The sequence below is a fragment of the Thamnophis elegans genome, chromosome 4 (genome assembly GCF_009769535.1).
Source record: "Thamnophis elegans isolate rThaEle1 chromosome 4, rThaEle1.pri, whole genome shotgun sequence".
Lineage (NCBI taxonomy): Eukaryota > Metazoa > Chordata > Lepidosauria > Squamata > Colubridae > Thamnophis > Thamnophis elegans.
Genome location: NC_045544.1, coordinates 65,172,250 through 65,196,019, shown reverse-complemented (window position 1 = coordinate 65,196,019; position 23,770 = coordinate 65,172,250). Strand labels below are relative to the sequence as shown.

At 37.5% G+C, this 23,770-nt stretch overlaps 1 protein-coding gene across 1 annotated transcript in view; it reads left to right on the top strand.

The window, feature by feature from the left end:
• The window catches only part of TRIM67 (tripartite motif containing 67), a 33,881-nt gene extending 22,665 nt beyond the window's left edge, over positions 1–11,216 (top strand). Inside the window, exons 6-10 of the mRNA XM_032216986.1 lie at positions 1,427–1,584; positions 2,739–2,877; positions 7,597–7,900; positions 10,135–10,297; positions 11,151–11,216. Coding sequence (XP_032072877.1) covers positions 1,427–1,584; positions 2,739–2,877; positions 7,597–7,900; positions 10,135–10,297; positions 11,151–11,216 — 830 coding nt within the window. The remainder of the gene's footprint in view (positions 1–1,426; positions 1,585–2,738; positions 2,878–7,596; positions 7,901–10,134; positions 10,298–11,150) is intronic.
• Positions 11,217–23,770: the final 12,554 nt, after the last annotated feature.

The following is a 23,770-nucleotide window of genomic DNA, read 5'->3' as shown; positions in this document are numbered from 1 at the left end:
TGAATTCCCAGCCTTCTCAGACCTGGCTCTTAAAATGTCAGTAACCTGAAAAAAAATGTTTAATGTTTTCAATATCTGCTTTCTGTTATGTACAGCTATGGACAACTGTGCAATTAAAAATATACATCAGTTAGTTGCAGAGTTGTGCATAGCTTTATAGAAGGTTTCAAGAATATTAACAAAGGACAAGGTATGTGATAAAGATTACAATTCCCTTGGCACTGAGAAATGTAGGTGAATAGGAAAAGTAGGAAGTTTGCTAATAATATATAGCAGTTTCAGTCATAAACAAAATTAAATCTCAGGCCAAAATTGAAGAAAAGCCATTTGCATGTGTGCTTAAGAACAACTCTTATGATCTAAGAATCATAATCATCCACTCCTAACAATACTATGTGACATAGATCATATGGAACAGCAATTCATTTTGGAATTGCTCAGAAATTAATGTGCTTACAATGATTTACTAAAAATGATGTTAAATGTGTTACTGTTCTTTTTTTTCCCCTTTCCCTTTTTAAAAACTTAATAGCTACTGCAGGGAACCTGATACAAGAAAAGGGAAATTCGCTAAAATTTAGTGCACAGGGAGAATTTTAATATGAGTTCATAGAGAGATTACCTGACATGAAGGGCGCAAAAGATAAAATAAGAGATTTTGAGTTTTTAGCAGATCATTGCACCTGTGCAATTTTCAAGAAGCTTTAAAAATGAAACCAAGCAATGGAACTTTTGCAAAAATAAGCTTTCCCTCACAGCAGTTGCTCCATGGATTTTGCAAATGACCAAACAAAGACCCTCTTCACCCATAGAAAATATTGGGGAAAGTACAAGAAGCCTCTTCTGAACACTGCAATTGTTGTACAAGGCCTTGATATGGCACACACATTGCAATCACATTGCTTCTCCATCCTGACTGGGTGAATTGCATTGGGCAGCATTGCAGAGCAGCTTCTCAAGAAACGCAGCTCCCATTCCCAGGCCCATTAAATCCACTGACAGGTTGACTACTTAAAGAACAGCACTGAACGTAAACCAAAACTATTGTCTAGCTCAGTGTTTCTCAACCTTGACAATTTTTAGATGTGTGGAGTCACCTCCCAGTATTCCTTAGAGTATTGAAATCACACCTTAATGTTGTCAAGAAACACTGAGCTAGCTGAGTCATCATATGCCGAGATGACCTTTGCAAGATGGCACAATGGTGACTTTCTCAATGTTTGATCGCTCAACTCTTTCCACATTAGTTTAAGGGGAATTTTGAGGTAGTCGTGATGAGATTGTGGGTGTCAGGATTGCCATTTCAGACTGCAAGTTGGGTAGTCTAAGAGGGTCAATTATGCTTTTCTTGTGACGTGAATGTTGTGTGGCTCACTATATGCCCAGCCCGAAAGGTAAGGGCAGAGTTGCACTAATCTGTGCTCAGTTCCTCTTTCAGTACCCCCAGTGCCACTCCTGCAGTTGGAGAAATGCTGTACTCGAAACAACAGTGTGACACTTGCCTGGCGGATGCCACCCTTTAGCCACAACCCAGTGGAGGGATACATCTTGGAGCTTGATGATGGAGATGGTGGCCAGTTTCGAGTGAGTTTTTGTTCCTCTTATATTTATGTTTGGCTTTCTTGGGCAAATGCTGGTGTGCTTGCCCTATGATGGGCAAGCTTAGTATCAGAAGTGGGAGCCCAATGCTTCTTCCTTTTGCAGTCAAGGGAGATCCAAATAAGATCTGAAGGGAAGAAGGGAGGATTCTAAATTAAAGGGTCCCTCTGCAGGTCTTAGCCAATGCAACTGCTATGGTTTTTGTGCATCCTGCTCAGTGGTGGGTTTCAAAAATTGTTGGAACCTACTCTGTGGGTGTGGCCTCCTTTGTGGGAGTGGCTTGCCACCCATGTGACCTGATGGGAATGGTTTGCTGCCCATGTGACTGGATGGGAGTCGCTTGCCGCCCATGTGACTGGATATGAAATTATGAATTAGTACTTAGGTCGGTCCAAGTAGCTATTCAGAAGTTAGTGGTTAGAAGCAATCGTAAAGCAAGATATGGAATTAAAACCAGAAATATTTTGTTGGCTGTTTGAAAGGGATTATAATGTATATTTAATTTTACACATGTTAGCAGCTGCTGGAATTGTGTTTGCACAACAGTGGAAAAACAGAGATATGTAAATGAATAAATATTACAATGTGCAGGAATAAATAAATTGACAATTAAAATCAAGAAGGCTTTGAATATTTTTTCATGTGGGATTGGTTTTAGCAATTGCCAACTAACGGAAACAGAAATTAGAAATCCAAAAGTATGAAAGAAAACACCAATTATGTAAGGAAAGGTCCCTAAAATGTATAAGGAAATATTACTAGATCATTATTAATGTGTAGATAACTGCGGGACATTACACACCCACCACTGGTGTGTTTCAAAAATTTTTGGAACCGGTTCTACCGAATAGGTGCGAACTGGTAGGAACCCACCTCTGATCCTGCTGGAGCCTTTCCATTTTCCTCCTACATGCCTATACTTTGACAGCCCTTACAGGATCTAGCCAGACACCAATGAATCTCTCTTCTTAGAAAATAATTGCTTTAAAAAATAATGAAATCATACTCTTCAAGCTTTTTCTAATTATGTATAACTTTTTAGCATCATTTCTTCTTCACTGGGTCTTACAGTGATAATGGTCCAAAAGCAATTGACGGTCTTTTCATGGACATTTGTATCTTTTGTTGTTGTTGTTTAGGAAGTATATGTGGGCAAGGAAACCTTGTGTACAATTGATGGTCTTCATTTCAATAGTACCTACAATGCAAGAGTGAAAGCCTTTAATTCATCCGGAGTAGGCCCTTATAGCAAGACGGTTGTTTTACAAACTTCTGATGGTGAGTCTTTAAAAAAACAGATACTTTCCCTTCCTAAAATTTCTTTATATTTGGGAACAGATGAACTTTAAGAAAACTGTATTTGCTACAAAAGTAGTTTTGAGTTTTTAGATCAGGCTTCTGAAATTGAATGAGGAATAAATATCTGAATCATTTAACACCAACTCTCTTTAACATACAGTATATATGCTTCCTTCTTGAACAGCGACCTATACAATTAGGATATACTAGATTTTCCAGATTTTGTTGGTTTCCAGAATATTTCAGGATCAAAAACAATTCCTTTCCTCATAACTTTTGAGAGGACTCCCTTTCAGATAGAATTCAGATCCATCTGAACAAGCTTGATTCATTTGGGGATTATATATATAATCATAATGCACCAGTGATATATATATATATCATAATGCACCAGTGGTTTTTGTCACTTTCCATGGCAGAATCTGTCAAGTTTTGAAAACATTTCAGAACATGCTAGATTTTCTGATGGATTCTGAGTAGATAGACAGACAGAAGACAGATGATAGATAGATAGATAGATAGATAGATAGATAGATGGATGGATGGATGGATGGATGGATGGATGGATGGATGGATGGACGGACGGCAGGCAGGCATTCTACAAGAACTGCAGATGTTTTTGAAGTTAATTAATATGACTGATAATAATGTTCCTCATTGAGCTTCAGTGTATCTGAAGTTCCTACCTCCATTTTATTCAGGTGAGGAATTGCAGAATTTAATTGTCTTTCAACTCACTTCAAGGAAATTATTTTCTATAACGTCTTATAACATATGCATGCGAATTTAAGCTTCAGTTTCATATAATTAAATATAAAATTAATATTGATTAATGATACATAACCTTTATGAATCATAAAACATTTCTCTCTCTTCTTTTCTTTCTTACATTAACACTGCCAGATTGGATTAGGAGGGGAAAAAACATTTGTTCTCAAAGATCCTTTCTTTAAAAATCTACAGAGAATATTAGACTTTTGTAACAGACCTACCCACAGATAAAGAAGTATATTTAAAACCAATGTGCCAATTTGATAAAATAAATAATTTATTTCTATATTCTTAGTAGTTGTAAATTGGCACTGTGTAAGATAATGTTTGGTCTCCACACATAAATATTTCTATGTATTATTTACAGTATCTTGCACATCTCGATTTGATGCAAATCACACTAAAATATTAACTGCTGTATCCATAATTCATTTTTTCATTAGGTGTGTAGATATTGTTAAAAAGAGTCAGGCTTTCTCATAAAATATAGTGGATGTTTTCTAAACATGGAATTCTATAGTCTCTTAGATGTTGACTATTATAAACGTGGGTCAGCAGACAGAATGGCTAAGAGGATCATGGGTTTTGAAGTTTCATTTCATTTTTTCATTTCATTTTAATTTATTTGTATTCCTACAAATAAAGTCCTACAAATTTGGAGGAAACACCATTGGGAAAATTTGGTTTACTGATACAAATTGAAGTCATGTAAGGACGCGGTGGCTCAGTGGCTAAGACATTGAGCTTGTCAATCAGAAAGATTGGCAGTTTGGTGGTTCAAATCTCTAGCTCATTGTAATGGAGTGGGCTCCTGTTACTTGTCCCAGCTTCTGCGAACCTAGCAGTTCAAAAGCATGTAAAAATGCAAGAAGAAAAATAGGAACCATCTTTGGTGGGAAGATAACAGCGTTCCGTGTGCCTTTGGTGTTTAGTCATGCTGGCCACATGACCACGGAGACATCTTCCGACAGTGCTGGCTCTTTGGCTTTGAAACGGAGATGAGAATTGCAATGTTCCCTCTAATTTTTTTTCAGTGTGTGCGGAAAAGTATAGTATTTGAGCAGCACATTTTCATGCCTGAGCACCTGAATTTTTTTCACAGATGTTTCACAGAGCAATTGATTTATAGGGTCCGAATTGGAATGGAGAAAATGGTTTGTGCGTGAGTGTGTGTATGTGTTTGAGTGAGCGAGGGATCCAGTAAGGGAACTGCGCCTATTTAGGAAAGAAGGAAATTATTGCAAACGTGATCAGTCGAAGATAAGTATGGGGACAGGTTGGGCAGTAGAGAGAAAGTGATAAAAAAATGGGAGAGAGGAAGAAAAAAAGAGAGAAGAGAGACAGAGAAGGACAGAGAAAGAGACAGAAGAGTGGGAAAGAAGGAGAGAGAAAGAGAGACAAAGAGAAAGAGAGTGAAAGAGCCTGAAAGAGACAAAGAGGAGAGAGAAGGGAGAAGGAGAAAGTGACAGAAGAATGAAAAAGAGGGAGAGAGAAAAAGAAGAGAGACAAAGAGAAAGAGGATGAGAGAGACAGAGAGAGAAGAGAGGAAGAGGAAAGAGTAAGAGAGAACATCTCATTTCAACCCTGAGGTGCAAATATTCTCTTTGATTGGTAATTTTATTTGTCCATTTACTATCCAATACTCTCATTTCTCCTTAAATTCATCAAGAATTCCCTTCTTTTTATTGAATTTATCACAATACCATGAGAACAACTTTTTCAGCATAGCTTTACAGCTATTTAAAATATATAGTAATTTAGGTCAGGTTTTCAGAACATTAGTCTATTTATAAGTCACTAAGTGCAAAGAAACAGATTCAGAAAGTTGGCCTCCCTTTTTGTAATTGTCTATTGCCTGCTTAATTTTCTACCTACATTTTTGATAACTGATATTCAGTTGACCCAAAAAGCCCATCATAGAAAGAAACGCTCCCTATGAACTTCGTTGGGTTTCCATGGAATGAAGTTTGATCTTTTTCTCAACCATACAGTAGCATATTCTTTCTAAGGAGGATATAATCAAGATAGTCCATAATTGCCTATCAATCTAACAGTATGGCGATTAACAATCTCTTTATATTTCAACTCTAACTCTTTCAGTCTTAAAGGTTTGGTGAGGAGAAATCCAAAAATTCTTTTCAAGAGGAAAAAAGTGCTTGCACAATTGCACCCATTGAGACATGTATATACACAACACACAGAGAAACAAACGAGAGAGGGAGGGAGGGAGGGAGAGAGAGAGAGAGAGAGAGAGAGGAATCCCTCCTTCCTTCAGCCCAACACTGTTGCTGGCATCCTGGACGGATGAGAGGGACTGCAGAGGGTCTAGGGCAGCGAGTCATTCGATGGGAAAGTTGCCTCTTGGAAGGAATGACCCGGATTGGCTCTCGCTTCATCTCTCCTGCTTTGTCTCTCCTGCCTCTTTGCTTCTCCGTTCAGTCTTTGGGCGGCAGATCGAAAGCGGAAGCTCACGCTCTCCCTCCCTCCCCTCCTCCTCCTCCCTCCCTTCCTCTCTCTCTCAAATGGCAAATCCGAGCAGCCGCTGCTGGAAGCCGGTCCCATGCCTTCTCCCAACCCCCACACCCCTTCTCTCAGCTACTTCCTGCCGTGTTTGCTGTCTCCAGGCTGGCTCTCCCCTCCTATTATCGTCTCACAAAAACCACTGGGCGGCAGTTGGAAACTGCTGCGCGGTGTTTTGTTGCCACGTGCGCGGCCGCTCACTCTCGCACCTTAGAGGGAACAGTGGAGAATTGCCCCCTAGATTGGGAACGACTAGCACATATGTGCGAGGGGAACCTTTACCTTTACTTTTAAGGAAATCTACAGAAAGATCAATGGGATAAATTATGTGAGAGAAACTACAAACTAACAATGTCAGCTGCTTATAAGGAGAATCTCTATAAAATGTTCTACCGGTGGCATCTACCACCTACCAGATTGGTCATTAGATGTTCTTAAACTGATCTCCAGAGTGCTGGAGATGTGGGTATAAGCAAGGAACATTCTACCATATGTGGTGGACCTGTCCCAAGGTTAGAAAATATTGGTGTAAGATAAGAAAGTGCCTGAAAGAGATACCTGAACAGAGGATAGAGTTGAGGCTGGAATTGTTCCTCCTGGGTACTTTTGATGGGAAAATGGGGAAAAACTACAATATATAACATTACATATATTAACCGCAAGTAGAATCATCTTAGCACAGAATTGGAAACAAACAGATACTCCTGCAGACCCAATTATAAGAAGGAAAATCTATGAATGTGCAGAAATGGATAGACCACCTATGGAGATGAAGGAGAGGGAAGAAACCGAGTACTATCAAATTTGGGATAGATGGTACTCCTGGCTTGAGAGGAAACGTAAAACCTAACATATAAAATGTAAAAGTATAATATATAGAATGCAAAATTTATAAGAAATATATGATATCGATGTATGAGTGGATGTTATTATAATTTAAGTAAGGATATAATTTAGGATAGTAATATAGAGTTAGAATGTTTCTAAATAGGATTGTGTTTTCGGGGAAGTCTTATTATTTTTGAGGTACAGGAGGCAGCGAGCGTGGACACCTCATAGCTGCTGCTGTTTTGCAATATTTTCAGGGAGAGCTTATTTTGGGGGGAGGGCTTATTTTAGCAAATGTGCTCAAAATCCCGATTGGGCTTATTATCCGGGGAGGTCTTATTTTCAGGGAAACAGGGTGTATGTTTATATATATTCATATTATGGTATTTCTATGTGGTAATAATCACAACACTTTAAAAAGTTGATTGAGGTGAGCTGTCTGTAGGGGTTCCTAGATTTCAAAGAACTGTATCCTGTATCCTGAATAATCTTCATTTATTAATACAGTGCTACTGCTCATCACAATTCAGTTAGTTGTTGCACTGTTCTAATATACTCACCTCTTTTCTTTTTTAATAGTGGCTTGGTTTACATTTGATCCCTGTTCAGCCCATAGAGACATAGTCCTTTCAAATGACAACCAGACTGCTACCTGCAGTAGCTATGATGATCGTGTGGTTCTGGGCACTGCAGCTTTCTCAAAGGGAGTCCACTATTGGGAGCTGCACGTGGACCGTTATGATAACCATCCAGATCCAGCCTTTGGGGTTGCTAGAATCAATGTGGTCAAGGATATGATGCTGGGGAAGGATGACAAAGCCTGGGCGATGTATGTTGACAACAATCGCAGTTGGTTCATGCATTGCAACTCCCACACTAATCGGTAAGCATTCAAGAAGCTACTTTCTGGCTTAAACCAGGTTTCCTTCTTGTTCTTCAAGAGCTGTGCAGTGAATGTCCTGCCACCCCATCATTTCAGAAACATTTATCATACATCCCAATTCCTGCTGACATAGCTCATAAATTTGTGTTACCATACATAACTGTCCTGGCATTTGTCAGCATTAGGCTTATGGACCAAATATGATATGGCATTTAGCAGATTCTTGGTTTTAACCTGGCCCTGCTCCCATCACTTATAATGTAAATGACTGAAGAGGAAAAAAGGCCATTAAATGGAGTTTGCTAAATCAATCAGATATATATATATATATATATATATATATATATATATATATATATATATATATATATATATATATATATATATATATATATAATCTGAAATGAAGTTGGATGGCCTGCTTCTGAATCCGTCTCCTATTTTTAACTTCTTCATGTCAAATGGTTCATTCATTTGCTTGTTGGCTTCTGCTTTGCTTCCAAGAATTTAAAGCAGAATGTGTACTGCAACCTCATCCAACTCTCCCACACACACACACATAACAGGTTAATTAGGTGATTTTAGGATAACAAATGGCAATTGACCTTAGTCACTTCTATGGCTTCTAGGTATAGACCTTAATCACATGTGGCCATGAATCTGTTCTAAAATACTCTATGGAATTTTCTCAAATCTATTCAGAGATGTTTTAAAATATGTCAGTGAAGTAACAGTAAACTGTTCATCATTATATTAGGGAGGGCTTAATGATCATTTATGTAATCGGAAGAAATAAGGAATTAATAAGTATGCCTGTTGATTAAAAATACCCAATGAAAGTGTTCCCTTACCTGACTGTAAACCTTACAGCAACCGTGTAAGTTGTAAGTTAGTATTTCTCCTTAATATTGCAGGTCCTTGCCTTAAACCTAATAGATTCTGTATGATTCATTTGTAATCCATTTTAAACAATATTGGTAGTCCTTGATGTATGACCACAATTGAGCCCAAAATTGATGTTGCTAAGTGAGAGGTTTGTTAAGTGAATTTTACTCCATTTTATGACCTTTCTTGCCACATTTGTTAAGTGAACCACTTACGTTGTCAACTTAGTAACACTGTTTTTAAGTGAATCTGGCTTCCCCAATGACTTTGTTTGTCAAAACGTCACATGACCCCGGGACACTGCAACTGTCATAAATATGAGTCAGGTGCCAAGCCTCTGAATTTTGATCATGTGATCATGGGAATGCCACAACAGTCATAAGTGTGAAAATGGTCATAACTCATTTTTTTCAGTGCCATTATAACTTTGAACAGCCACTAAATCACTGTTTCTCAGCCTTGTCAACTTGAAGATGTCTGGACTTCAACTACCAGAATTCCCCAGCCAGCGAATTCTGGGAGTTGAAATCCGAACATCTTCAAGTTGACAAGGTTGAGAAACACTGCACTAAATGAACTGTTGCAAGTCACGGATTACCTGTATATGTTTTACCTTGGTATAATTGGATGATAAACAATGTAGCATGCATATTATTAAAAAAAAAACCTTATAAATTTCGCATTTTGTTTGGCTATAGCTGCCCTATCTGGATAGCAAACTCCTGGCCAACTTTTTCAGGCAATGAATAAAAGATTGCTATTAGCTAATTTTCTATTATTTTTGTACCACTATTCAGTTGGATGTTTTCACTAAACTTGCATAACTGAATTGTTCTCTAAACTGTGGTTATGTTAAAAGTAATCTTTCAACATAATTTTCTGCCAATGCAAAAGAAAGGGTTGGTAGGTAGCAAGGGATGATCTTCTCCCCTTCTCCTTATCTTCTTGTATAGTTGTGTAATCAACACTGTCTCTTTTAGAAGTCATTGTTTCCATTTCCTTATTCTGATTAATTTTTTCCCTAGAGTCAGGCAAATAAATTGCTAATATTTATTGGCATCTTTTTAAAGCAGCTGCAGCTTTTCTGGGGATCTATTGTCTGCACAAAAGCTATCACGTATCCTGAGAAAAGACATAACTGCTTTAAACAGGTACAAACAGGTTCTACACACATAAGACAAATTCTTTCCTATGCACTCTAAATTACATTTTTGGAATCTAATCTGAAGCCCAGCAGAGACCCAGCGATGAGTTACTTAGCATCTTGCACTTTTCTAAGAGCATTAAGAAAATTAAAATATGGCAGAGTCTAATGTTGTTAACATCATTATTGTCTCTTTGTTTTTTAGGACAGAAGGAGGTGTTTCAAAAGGTGCAACTGTAGGTGTTCTTCTGGACCTCAACAAGCACTCCTTAACCTTTTACATAAATGGGCAGCAGCAGGGCCCTCCGGCATTTGAGAACGTGGAGGGTGTTTTCATGCCTGCATTAAGTCTCAACCGAAATGTTCAGGTAAAAATTTTGTCCTACTGGATTAGGTCAGTTCAAAGTAATAGTTGAATAAATTGCACTGTGTGGTGTCCTTGTGGCTCTCTGAACCTGATTGCAGGCATTACCCAACTAGGGAACACCATCAATGCTAGTGAGTGTGAGGATTGCATTGCATTGCTCCCTATTGATATATGGTGGCTTGGCCTGCCAATATTGGTGACAGTGTAGTGTTCTCTGTGGGTAATTCCTTCAGGTTTTGTTTTCTGCTTGATTGTTTTTGTGGTGTTAATCTCTGCTTATCTGAATGTTGGTTGCTGGAGATGATGCATTTTAGACTTTTTGTTTCTTCTTAGCTTTATTTTTTAAATTGTCTCTTTTCAATGATGTGTAAATATTCATCTTGAAGTGTCTATTAATGCCAAACTTCCAGAAATTTCCTAAAGTTCCTGGATTTAGGTTGGGTCTGTTCAAGTTCAGGGAACAATCTGGACACTTGGCAACAGATTCATACTTATGACTAATTGCAGTGATCTGCAATCATATGATCACCATTTGTAACCTTCCCTGTTGGTTTCCCTAAGAAAGTCAGTAAGGATAGAACACAAGTCGCTTGGGTAGGTTTCCCCATCTGCACATTCTCTTTCAGCCCCTCTATACCCTGTGCTACCCTTGCAACTCTCACACACAGACACACCATGCACTCTGTACCATCATTTAGTGAATGCTGGGAAAGTTATGTCTATATTTTATGCTCTAAGGTCCTAGAAAAACGTTTGGTTTCAATGGGTTCCTGCAAAACTTGCCATAGCTAACAATCCCCTACTTTGTACATATATTTTTAGTTCTAAATTCTTGCTTTTTTCCCCTTTTGCAGGTGACTCTACACACAGGTCTGGAAGTACCTCAGACAGTAAGACCACCAAAGCTGCCAAGCAACTGAGTTCCTGCTACTTGTATCTCAGCTAGATTTTATAATCTTTCTAAATGATCAGTTTTAAAATAACACACTCATAGTTGAAATCAAAATAATGATGGTTAGATTTAGGGATGTTTGCTGGGAGATTAAAACAGCCAAGATGGCCTCTGTGACCCACTTCTTTTTTACATGCTTTATACACATAAAAAGGAGTGGGTTTCAAATCCACCGTTCCAGATGCCCTCTTGACTTTATTTTAACCTATCCTGTGGATACCCCGGTTTAAATAACTCAATAATTTCTTTCTTAGTTCTACATGCCTTTTAAACTTTTATATTGTTTCAAGAGTGCTTATACCACCGAACTGCCTGTGCATTTTGGCTTTATCCTTGTGTGAAAGCTTACCATCTGCCCTTTGAAGGTATCACATGCTAAAGTTTCATTTTCTTTTCACACATCGATTCTGTTTTCGTACAGCAAAAAAGAGAGAAATCAACAATATACAAATGCTGTTGATTATAGTGGGAATTAATCATCTTTAATCTTCTCTGGAACATATTTGTTCTGGGCACATTTTGCTTGATCCCGATCTGTGACTATGATATATTGACATAGAGGATTATAGCTATATCCTTTATGGCCTAATTGCTTGAAGGAGTTTCAGTATGGTAGAGGCTGCTGTCCTTGCGCAGATGTTTGGATTAAGTGCTATCTAGACCACTTTTATTCCAAAGATTTGGGCATAGCAGAATAAAAATAAAGTGGATTGGGTTCAGTAGCATCATTATCATTCCTTCTACTGTAAGGATTAAACTTCTAACGCAATATATACAGTACTGCAAATCTCCAAATGTTTAATCCAGATTATTGTAGCTTTCTCTTTGAATATCTGTTCTGATAACTCTGCCTTCAACACAAAGCTCATACTGTGCTGCTGTATTTGTGTGTGTTGACTTTGCGCTGACTTTGAGTGCCATATTGTAATCACATAATTTTTAGAGCAGATGTTTAGAAGAAACCAAAGATCCAGGATATGAAGCAAAGGAAGCTCAGAATCCATATCTATACAAAGATGACTCATTAATGTTTTGATGAATTCTATACTCCCATTTTCCTTCTTTGTCTTGTCATTATTCCACATGGATTCAGCTGGCAAAAGGAACTTTAGCTTGTATTCGTATATACTTCTACTAGTCTTTGTGGATGCAAATCTTACACTTGCAAGATCAAGGGTAATTAATCTCTTCTTTCCAGAAAACAAGTTGTTAATACACCCCTAACAAGAATCTTAGCTCTTTCACCAATTTACCAATTATTTCATTCTAAACTTGCCAATTTTAATTATTTCTCCCAAGATCTACGTCCAAAGCAGTTGTTGGGACTATACTTAATGTTCAGAAATGAACAGCACTTAATCAAATAGAAAATTTTACATTTGCTTTAGCTCTGTATTCAACAGTATTAAGTTAAAAGTTAAGCATGTGTTTAAATATTTGTTAGCTTTTCTTTATGCCAGCCAAATGAATTTTTGTAATAGATTTTAGCAAGCCAACAGCATGAGGAGAAAATAAATCAAATCTCTCTGAGCTGGTTTGAAATATCTTTCCTAGCAGAAGTGAGAAATTAGCCCAGGCTGACCAGTGTACAATTTCTGGTTTCCCGTTCATCCTCAATTAAAGCAAAGCAAAGTCAGGATTTTCATTAACTGATTTGGTTTCCCAATCTGGAAATTAACAAGTTCATGGATCTTATTAGCGTATTAATAATTATCCTTCAAATAATTCTATTTAGATCTGTTTCTCATTATGAAGATACAAGCGCACAGCTAATTTGTCAAACAGTATATCAAGTATGAAAAAGCTCTAGATGGCTGAATTTGTACTATTTCAAACAGTGAGTGGACAAAATAACCCTAAAGAATGCTTCCCCACATAATATATTCCTCATACACAGAAAGACAGCAGAATTAATTAAAAAGTTGGTTTAGCTAGAATCTTTTTCCTTAGCTGCTGTTTCATAAAATGTATATAAGGAATATTCTCTGTAGAGAATCATTTTCTTATCTGCACCTGAGTGGTGTGGCCCAAATTACAGCATAAGGGGATTCTACTTAACTGATTTGGAACCAATACGTTTTCAAAGTCCACATAAAATGCTTTGTCTTGTTTAAAATTTTAATAATGGGGCAGATCTTACCATATGACATTTGAGATTGTGTTGTTATGATAACCTATTGTAAAGTTTGAAGTGTTTCAGCGCATCTAGATCAACTTTTCAGAATCAAAGAAATTAGGGAGATCATCCAAGTTCTACATATTTGGCTCCTAATTGTTATTCTTAATTCAGTCCATGTTGCTGAAATTATGTCTGTGTTTCTTCATTTTGAGGTGGAGGCTGTTATCTGATCTACTTTATGATCATCATGCGTACATCAGCAATAGGTTCTGAAGGCTAGGTGCCATACTTCTGTTATAATGCTTTTTATGTGAATTAATCAAAATTCTTCCATAATATAAAACTTGGCAGTTGGAATTCAAGCATTCCTTCTGCCTATATCCTGGGGAATTGCTTTGGCAGTGATAAATACTTGGAAAACGATATATAAAAAGAGGGAGGATATTAGGATAATTATGCAATATCTGTACTATTTTTTTCCAGCTTGTTTCCAATAAGTCAAGAAACACTAGACAAAGATAATTTTTATACGGGGAAGGGCAAATGAAATTGGAATGGTTTTTCCCCCTTTTAATTCCAAAACTCTTTTAGAGAAAATGCTTTCTATTGCAGGAAAGAATATTCAAATTAATCTGTATTGCTTGGGCTGGAGATACCGTACTTTCTTGAAAAGTACAGAAATGGTTTTCTGAGTGTTTTAATTGTTAAATATTGATATGATGAGGCATTTAAAGTAGCAAATGTCATTGCTCTGATTTTTTTTCATGCTTAAAATGTGTTCCATCTTTGTCCAGGATTTTAAAATTATTAATATTTAGTAGAGTCAGCTTCAGGCCTACCTCAACAACTTCACATATTATGGACCTTGTTCACTGTGAACATGCCTTGTATAAACCTAGGCTTGGTAGTAAGAACAGTGATATTTGAAGTAGTTTTCTGTAGGCAGGGAACCCATTCTGCCTCTATGAGCCCCAAATCATTCATTGAAATTCCGAGACATATTTTTATCTAAACCATTTTACTAACAACTTCTCAGATGCTGTATGTATGTTCACCCAATGACATATAGCAATTCTCTGGTGACATGCTGCTTTCAAATATCAGTTGACTTATTCTTATTTTATATTGTGTAGAGGAGGTCTACCGTAATCTTAGATGGCTCTAAAACAACATAGGAAGAAATCCTTAAAACAGAACAGTTAGAACAAAGCAGCCTGTGATTACCAGATAACACATGTTACCTTGAATGCTTTAAACATTATACAAATCTCAATTATGATTGTTGATGTTTTTATTAAATCTACCTCTTCCAGCTATATCCAGATACCTTTCAGCAGAATAGGAAACAGCTGATTTATGTAGCTAATAAAACTTTAAAGTTTTCTTCTCTTAAAACAATCAATATCTTGTGGTATGTACACAAAGTAATACAGATTTGTTTTTAAAAAAATTAATAGTGATTCCTGCCCTAGATGGTTAATATGTTTGGATATACACATTCAGGAGGTGTTGCAAAACCATAAAAGTGATGAAAAAAGAAACTATTAAAGAGGAATAAATTAGCCGTTCTTGAAGATCCGGTGGATTTTTCTCTCAATATCTTTTTTTAAACCCTCATTAGTTTAGTAGAAATATTACATTTTAGTGGAAAGTCATTGTATAGTACAGTAATGCTAAAAACAAATTGTGGGATGCAATAATCTTTTTTTGTTTTATTGTTTTAGTCCACACTGCCTGGGTGGTTGGTTTTTTTTTTTGCGGGTGGGGGTGAGGGGGTTAATTGATTTAATTGTTTCACTGTTTTTTGGATTTTTTTTTGAGATCTAGATGGATCCAGGTAAAAATAAGTCTTTTATTACTTCTACAAAATATTTGTCACTAATGAAACAGATTAAGGAATATAGTTTGCAAAAATGGACTAAGTTATTCTAGCAAAATAAATGAAGTTTGATGTCTTTGGGCCTATTTTTTTTAATGAAGATAAAGCTCTGCTTTATGTATTTTCCATGTGTTTCAGTAAACATTAGTAACAAACTCAGATATATCTATGAACAAAACTAATATTCCCTGAATGAGTTTGGGGCCAATCTGTTTGACAGAACAAAGACAGTCCAGAGACCTTATGAATAAAACAACATGTTTTTGTTGTTTTGATTATTCATTTGGTTATGGAATTACTTTTTTTAACCTAACAATGCCAGGAAGAACAAACATTCATGCAACATGTTAATTATGAGTCTAGATCTCTTATAAGAATATTTTACAAGTCTCCTCCCTTGAATGTCATCTGAAAATGAATACATAAAATTCAGTAAGATTGCCACCTTCAAATTTATCCAGCTGTGAGGAATTATGGTAGTAGATTGGACAAGTTTGGACTCAATATCAGTTGTTTTATGTTTACTTCTATGATGAGTTTGCATGTGGCCCGCCCGAGTTCCGTTTTCGCTGGCAGAGGATTGCAGGAGGCCGTCCCAGTTGAAAATGGAGATTGGGAGCCTGTTTTCACTAGCAAAGCACTCGGGCTGCCACAGGTGCCCGACACAAGTGACATCAAGCAGACCATGCCCACCCCAGACCCCCGAGGTCAAACACCATCCTGATGTGGCCCTCAGTGAAATCGAGTTTGACATCCCTGCTGTAGGTGGTTCAGGCCAAAAGATATTTTTGTTTGAAGTGGTGTAGGATTTTCTGCCTATGCCGGGGGTTGGACTAGAAGACCCCCAAGGTCCCTTCCAACTCTGTTATTCTGTAATTTATATTTGTCAATATGGTTTTAGAGAAACAATAGCATTGGGCAGTAGAATGGTATGAGAATTACTCTCTTGATAATCTCAGAGAAAAGAGTTAATTTTTCTGTTCTGTTGAGTTCCTCTATAAGCATGCTATTCCCCTATCGATGTGATCTTGCTATGTGATCAAACATAGCAAGAAGAAAATCTATGTATTTTTTTAGGATTACACAAACATTACAGAGGATTTAGTGGTAAATGAGAAGGGGCTTGAAGACCAAAGCCACTTTTTAGTGCTTTTTTAAAAAAAGCCTTAAACCCTAAAACCACAACTTTAGATTCTCTTTTTCATTAAGAGAAAGATGAACTGACATCCTTAAGTCATAACATACCACTATTAAGTATGATCGTTTGTCATTCTTTCTTTAGCTCGTTCCGTTCCATGACAAACTTGTTTCCTGTAATATTTTTGCAACTAACTTGGAATATAATTATGACATAACATGTCAGAGAACTATGCAGTTGCTCAGTGGTTTTTCTATTCAAAGATTAAAACAGAAAACCCTGAAGTTTTGTTGATGTAATTTTGTCTGACAGTCTTTCATTTAGTCTGATGTTGAAAGTGAGGGGGGAAAAGATCCTTTTTTAGGGCAAAAGAACAATGGTGTTGCTGGTTTTATTCTGTTCTGCATGAAAATTGAGCTGGCCAGGTGAAAACAGAATAAAGAACATGCCAACACCCACTGTAAACTGAAAAATAAAAAATAGAAAGGCCATGATCCCTCAAACAGGTATACTGAAGACTATAGATTTCAGTAAGTGTGCCTAATTTTGTGTAGGGTTGTAGCTATTAAGCTATTTACAGAGTTTAAGAAGAGACATTGATATTTCATATTACACATGTAATGTAGTAATGTATGCATACCTATCATCTTAGTGTAAATAATGCATTGTAATGTAGTTAAGTTGTCTGTTATTGATCAGTGGTCAAGTTCCATTGTAGTGTTGTAGATTTTTTAAATGTCTTCAGCAAAAAAGAAAAGGAGTACTTGGTTTTCAAGCTACTTAGATGTGTAGAGCATGAGGAAATGCGCTATTCTGACTTTTTCCATCTGCTTTTAATATGGCCGCTATTTAGAGAGATGGGAGTCATGCACTGCAATTCAAGACACTGCACTGTGGTTACTGTTGCAATCAGACTGATTCAGTTGTACACAAACACAGCTGTTTTGCCTGTAGCAGGCCTGGACCATGCATGTCTCGGTCTAGTGGTCCTCTTTGTGTGATGGATGCCTATAAATTTTCCATTCCACTTGCACGCTCCATGCTGAGGCCTTTACACACAAAAGTTCATTGCAGATCCTCTTCAGGGGAGAGAGGGTCAGGAACCATAAAAAAATGGACCTCCTCATGAAGTAGAAAATTCCATCATGATGATGACCCATAATTTATTGTGTAAATAGAGGAAGCTTGAATAGCCTTGGAACCAATGAAGATGTGGAGAGTGGTTTGTTGGTTTATTTGTTTGTTAGTTCTTTCCTCTTTCTTAGACATAGCTATCCTGAAAAGGCTTCTAATATTTTTGAGGGCACTTCAGTAGCCCTGATGAGTGTGCAGAAACAGAAGCTCCAGGACTGTCATTTTGATTTCAGTCATGATGAAGAAGGAAGGAGTTATATCCTCCCCCCACCTTCATAATCCCAAACTTACAAAATTCATATGTGTAACAAATGACGTATATATTAATTGCATTCTTGCAATTCTGCACTTCTAGTTTTGCTCGTAATGTTCAAAGTGTGGAACGGAAATAAACAAAAATCCAATTTAGGATTTTTGTAGTTTGATTGTGAAGTTGATGATAGCTGATAGGAGAAAGTTTTGGTCCAGCTTGAAGAAGCTTTATTATGGCTTTCTCTTAACTTTCTAAAACTCTGAATAAAAAGTGGTGGTATTAATATATGAAAAAGAAACAAAGCATAGTATTAAAAGAACTTCATAATCTGTTTTTCCCATTTAAGAGAGTGGATCAATTTGAAAAAACAACAGAAAATGTGGCTCATTATTGGTGTTGTTTTAAGCAATTTCCTATTTTTATTGACAATATTGGAAATAAGAGAACAGTGAAGTGATGTAGAAATGTAGGGTGAAATAATCCTATCAGGGCTTCTTCAAAATTCTAGAGAACATTTTTATTCCAAAATTTGAATGAATGTAATTATGTGTTTCATTTATTAGTACTCTCTTGTTCCTCTTTTGACCACCCCAAGTGTTAAAATGTGCTATTCAAAATGCTTTGCTCACCATAGATATAACTGATTGCTGTTATATCCTTTTTTTAATAAAGAATTTTTTTTATTTTTGAATAAACACAAATAGACAAAACACAACCCCCCCCACACACACAACCATCTTACATTACAAATTGTCGAAAGTGTGTCGATTGGTTACAAAAACATCCGTGCATCCCTTCCACAGTCATCACTGACAATTCATATCAAATCATATATTTTAAATCAAATATATTTCTATATATTACTATCATCATACCTCAACCTTCATTTGACTATAATTGTTTTTACATCCTTTTATATAAAATATTCCAGATTTAAAGCAAAACCACATAATGGCATTCAATTAGTTCTTCCCAATATCATCCAGTAACATTACATCTTTATAATATGTTCTACATAAAATTGGTTATATTTAATAACAGAGTTTCTAAACCTCCTTTCGTAGTCACCATTTGCAATTTATATCAAATTTCCTCTTATCAAACCAATACATATATATGCATTATTATCATTATCAATCAATTATTTAACTGTATCCATTATCACTTCATTTATACATAATGCTCTAAATTTAACTAAATTTCACTTAATTTTTTATTATAAGCTTTCATTACATCAACCTGTGTCTTTCCAGTAATAGTGCAGTCTTATGTCTCTTGCCATTTGTGGCATTAGTATTCTGGTTATTTCCTTAGTAAGTTTTGTATGGACTTCTCTTTGCAACATATTGCTTATTGCATATCTTGTATAAGCTCGAAACCCTCCATCTGCTTCTTCAATCAGCTTATCTTTGGTTATCACTAGTGCTTCTGACAAAATTTCTTTCCTTAGTTCCATCAATTCTTCTCTCTTTTCTTCTTCTATACTTTGAAATCTGGGGTAGAGCTCCAGTCCATCTATCTCCCCTTTCCATATTCCACTCTTTCCATTTCCAACCACACTCAATTCACTGTCACTATTGCTGTGATATCTTTCTTGTGATTGCAGCATACATAAATTTGCAGAGGTCAACCATCAGTTGATAAGCCTAATCATAAAGTTTTTGTGAAAAAAGTGCAAGAGCTGGAATAAGCAGATGGAATCAATTCCCTCCCCCCACAAAATTCATTGATGGGCAAAAATGGTTTCAGTGGGTAAAGGAGGAATCATGCTTGCAACCAGGATTTAATTACAGTGGACTGTATGAACTCTCCACATTTACATTACAAAACATTTTTTTAAACTCTCATATAGATATAGGTTCTCATGTACTCATGATCAGCATCATGTAATAAGAGAGGGCCAATCAAGTACACATAAGTCAGTCATGATCAGCCAATGTAGCACTAGAATAAGAGTGGTGCTAGGATCAAATACTGGTATCATTGTCTAAAAACAGTTCAATTGGCAAAATCTGATTTAGAGAAAAGTATCTCTTAAAATGCTCTGATTTCAGGATTTATCATCCATTTCTTTTCACTCAGGAAGGAAGTCAATCCCTGATTGGGTTTCCACGTTCCATTAAGTCAAACCATAGCTTGTTTAGTTTTGACTCAATGTGTTGCATGGACCCAGCCAATTATGTTTCATTGAGCTGACCCCCACTGTTTTGAAAAGTTCATCCATGGGATGCCAAGCATTTGTTCCTGATCTGTCAAACTCTTGCTTGGATGACTGCACTCACCTAATCTGTCTCAGGGAAGTACAATGGGAAGTGACCAGGTGGGAAGATTCCACCTTACAGAATTATTCATTCTCTCCCCCCCCCCCCATACACCAGAGATTCACTGGTTTGATAGAAAGAACTACTTAGAAAGTAGCATCAATAGCTGGTTTTCAAGGGTAACCGGGGTTTTGATCGTAAATGGCAGAAAGCCATAGAGTGGGCTTTGTTCTTATAAATGGTTTTGTTGGAAGATGGTCAATCTAAAGGATGTCCTTTTATTTTCAATATTAAAAATGCAGGATTCCTCTTGGAGTTTCACAAGTGTTCCTAACCCTGTGTTACATAAATACAGTCAATAAAAATATAATGTTGTAAAAAAATAGTGAACGGAAGCACAGCCCAGAGACATGGTATGATGACAATGTTCTAGAATTAATGCATGAGGTAGAAATGCTGTTTTTTCTCAAGTTATAAAAGCATGGAAGATGTTAACTTAAATGTTGGCAAAAAAAAAAAAAAAGAAAAGAAAGTCACGTTATGTTAAAGTCTGGTTAAGTAAGCAAAACATTGTTTGCACTAGTTGTCACCCCTAATCACAACATGTTTTGTTTATATCCTTCGATTTGGTGGAATGTACATCTTCTATGACACCAGATCAAGAAAGGAGTTTAGAAACAAAAATAATAATTTTTTTCTAATTTTTTACCTGTAGCAAAGTTTGTATTTTTTGAATTGGAAGCAAAACGTTTTTGTCTTATTGTCTCAAATGTTTATGTACTACCTTTTTGAAAACATGGAAGTATAAGTTTATGCTGTTTTACAGATTTAAAATAAATTCTTACTACACTGCCAACAAATCCAAAGACATTGTCTCCCTTATTTTCTTTTGCTTAAATAGAATTGCAATTGTGTACTCTTCCCTAAACATCTGGATCAGTATTTCTCACTTTTGGCAATTTTAAGGTGCATGGGCCTCACATCCTAGAATTCCCCTGCCAGCAGGAAGGAAGCAGAAGCAATTAGATCATATATTTCTCTATTAAGCGGATTATTTACTTGACCAGCAATGGCTCCACCCAGGGTCCTTTTCCATGGAGGGATAAAGAATAAAACATGGGATCATTCCCATTTAAAGCACATGCTGTACTACTGAGACATGTCCCATATAATTTTACACTGTGAGCAGATTTCATGTCCTAGAACCATGATGGAGAACCTATGGCATGCCTACCACAAGTGACATGCAGAGGCCTCTCTGCAGACACACAAGCCGTCGCCCCAGCTCAGCTCCACTGCGCATGCGTGTGCCCACCTCCCACCAGCCAGCTGATTTTCGGGTCTCGGTCACACATGCAGGAGACACGTGCAAATGTATGGGGAAAGTCGTGTCCCCCCGGCCCATTTTTGGTCCCAGGAGGCTTCAGGGAGGCCTGTTAAGCCCAAAGCAAGGTGCAGGGGGGGGGGGGTTTCATGCACGAATTCATGGGGGCATAAGGAGGTTTGCACACACATGCGCAAGGGACGGGGCGCACGGAAAGGTGTTGTGCACACATTGCATTATGGGTGTGGGCACACATGCATCTGCTATCACGTGTGCACACATACACTTTTGGCACACAAAGACAAAAGGGTTAGCCATTACTGCCGTAGAACAAACACTCCAGAGAGAATAAGTCAACTGAGAGTGGACAGGTCTCCTAAGAAGCTTCAAAGAGCAATACAAGCGCACTTCCTATGAAATCTTGAAAACCACTAAGTTGGATTTTTGTTTCATTCCACTTTTTAGTCACAAGAGAATGCCAGAAAGGAGGGAGGGATGAACATATCTGTGAAGGCTACTAAATTTGAGCTGTGACAAACAACCACTAGATGGCCACAAAGAGATACAAAAAGTTCAAATTTCTTAGCAGCCATCTAGTAGTCTTGTTCTTGCAGCCCAAACCAATTACCTGTAAAGCACCTGGTATGATTCCATAAAAAAGTATTTACACTCTGAAAAGCCAGCAGTGATCATAATTTTGATTTTGAGAAAAGGCAAAAAAATGGTCATTTCCTGCCCAAATTCCTGGAATCGGGATACAAAACCTATATATAATGTTATATTTAGAATAGAATAGAGCTGGAAGGGACCTTGGAGGTCTTCTAGTCCAGTCCCTTGCTCAAGCAGGACACCCTATACCTGTGATGGTGAACCTTTTTCTTATAGCGTGCTATTGCGCATGGCCACATGCCCACACCAATTCAATCCTCTCTGCCCACCTGTGCATGCACGCATGACACCTCCCACATCAGGCTCTCTGCCCACCTGTGCATGCACGCATGACACCTCCCACATCAGGCTCTCTGCCCACCTGTGCATGCACGCATGACACCCCCCACATCAGGCTCCGGAGGCTTTCCTGAAGCCCGGGGTGGGCGAGAACAGCTCTCCGGAAGCTGGAAACGATCTTTGGGGCTGTTTTTTGCCTTCCCCAGAATTCAGGAAAGCCTCCGGAGCTTGGGGAGGGTGAAAAACAAACCCAACGAGCAAACTGGAAGTTTGGGAATGAACGTGCCAGAAAACATGGCTCTGCATGCCACCTGCGACACACATGCCATAGATTCGCCATCATGACCCTATACTATTTCAGACAAGTGACTGTCCAGTCTCCTCTTAAAAACCTCCAGTGATGAAGCGCCCACAACTTTCAAAGGCAAGCTGTCCCACTGGTTAATTGTCCTCACTGTTAGGAAGTTTCTCCTTAATTCTAGGTTGCCTCTCTCTTGATTAGTTTCCAACCATTGTTTCTTGTCCTGCCCTCTGGTGCTTTGGAGAATAATTTGACCCCCTCTTCTTTGTGGCAGCCCTTGGAATACTGCTATCATGTCATTTAAAAAAAAACACTGAATAGTTTCCCAAATTACAAGTCTGAAATGATGAAATATTTCTGAGAGTTATACAAATCATGGAGAAGTTCTATACCTTCAGGTCAGTGGTGGGATTCAAAAAATTTTGGAACCTCTTCTGTATGTATGGCCTGCTTTCCGGGTCCACTGGTGGAACCTCTTCTAACCGGTTCGGTAGATTTGATGAACCGGTTCTACCGAATAGGTGCAAACTGGTAGGAACCCACCTCTGCTTCAGGTCCAGTGTGGAGCACAGATTACATTGAAGATTATGTACCTTTTCTACGGAAAACTAACATATTTTACTCTTTGGCAGATAAGTTAAGCAGGCTACTTTTAAACCCCAACTGCAGAAAAGTTTGGCATACAGAAATAGAAAACAATGTTTCTTAAAAACCTTATTCTCTAAAGGTAAAGGTTCCCCTTGCACATATGTGCTAGTCGTTCCTGACTCTAGGAGGTGGTGCTCATCTCCGTTTCAAAGCCAAAGAGCCAGCGCTGTCTGAAGATGACTCCATGGTTATGTGGCCAGCATGACTAAATGCCGAAGGCGCACGGAACGCTGTTAGCTTCCATCAAAGGTGGTTCCTATTTTTTCTACTTGCATTTTTACATGCTTTCAAACTGCTAGGTTGGCAGAAGCTGGGACAAGTAACGGGAGCTCATATTCAATTCAGTATAAAACTTTCTGACGAATTCTTATAAATTCATATATGTTGGTAACCAGTTCAATCAATTCAGCGGTAAATAATTATGCAATTCAGTTGACATTTGCAAAATTTAGCTTTCAGATGTATTTCTTCTTATTGCACACTAATCAATAATACACTATCAAATTCCGATTACAAA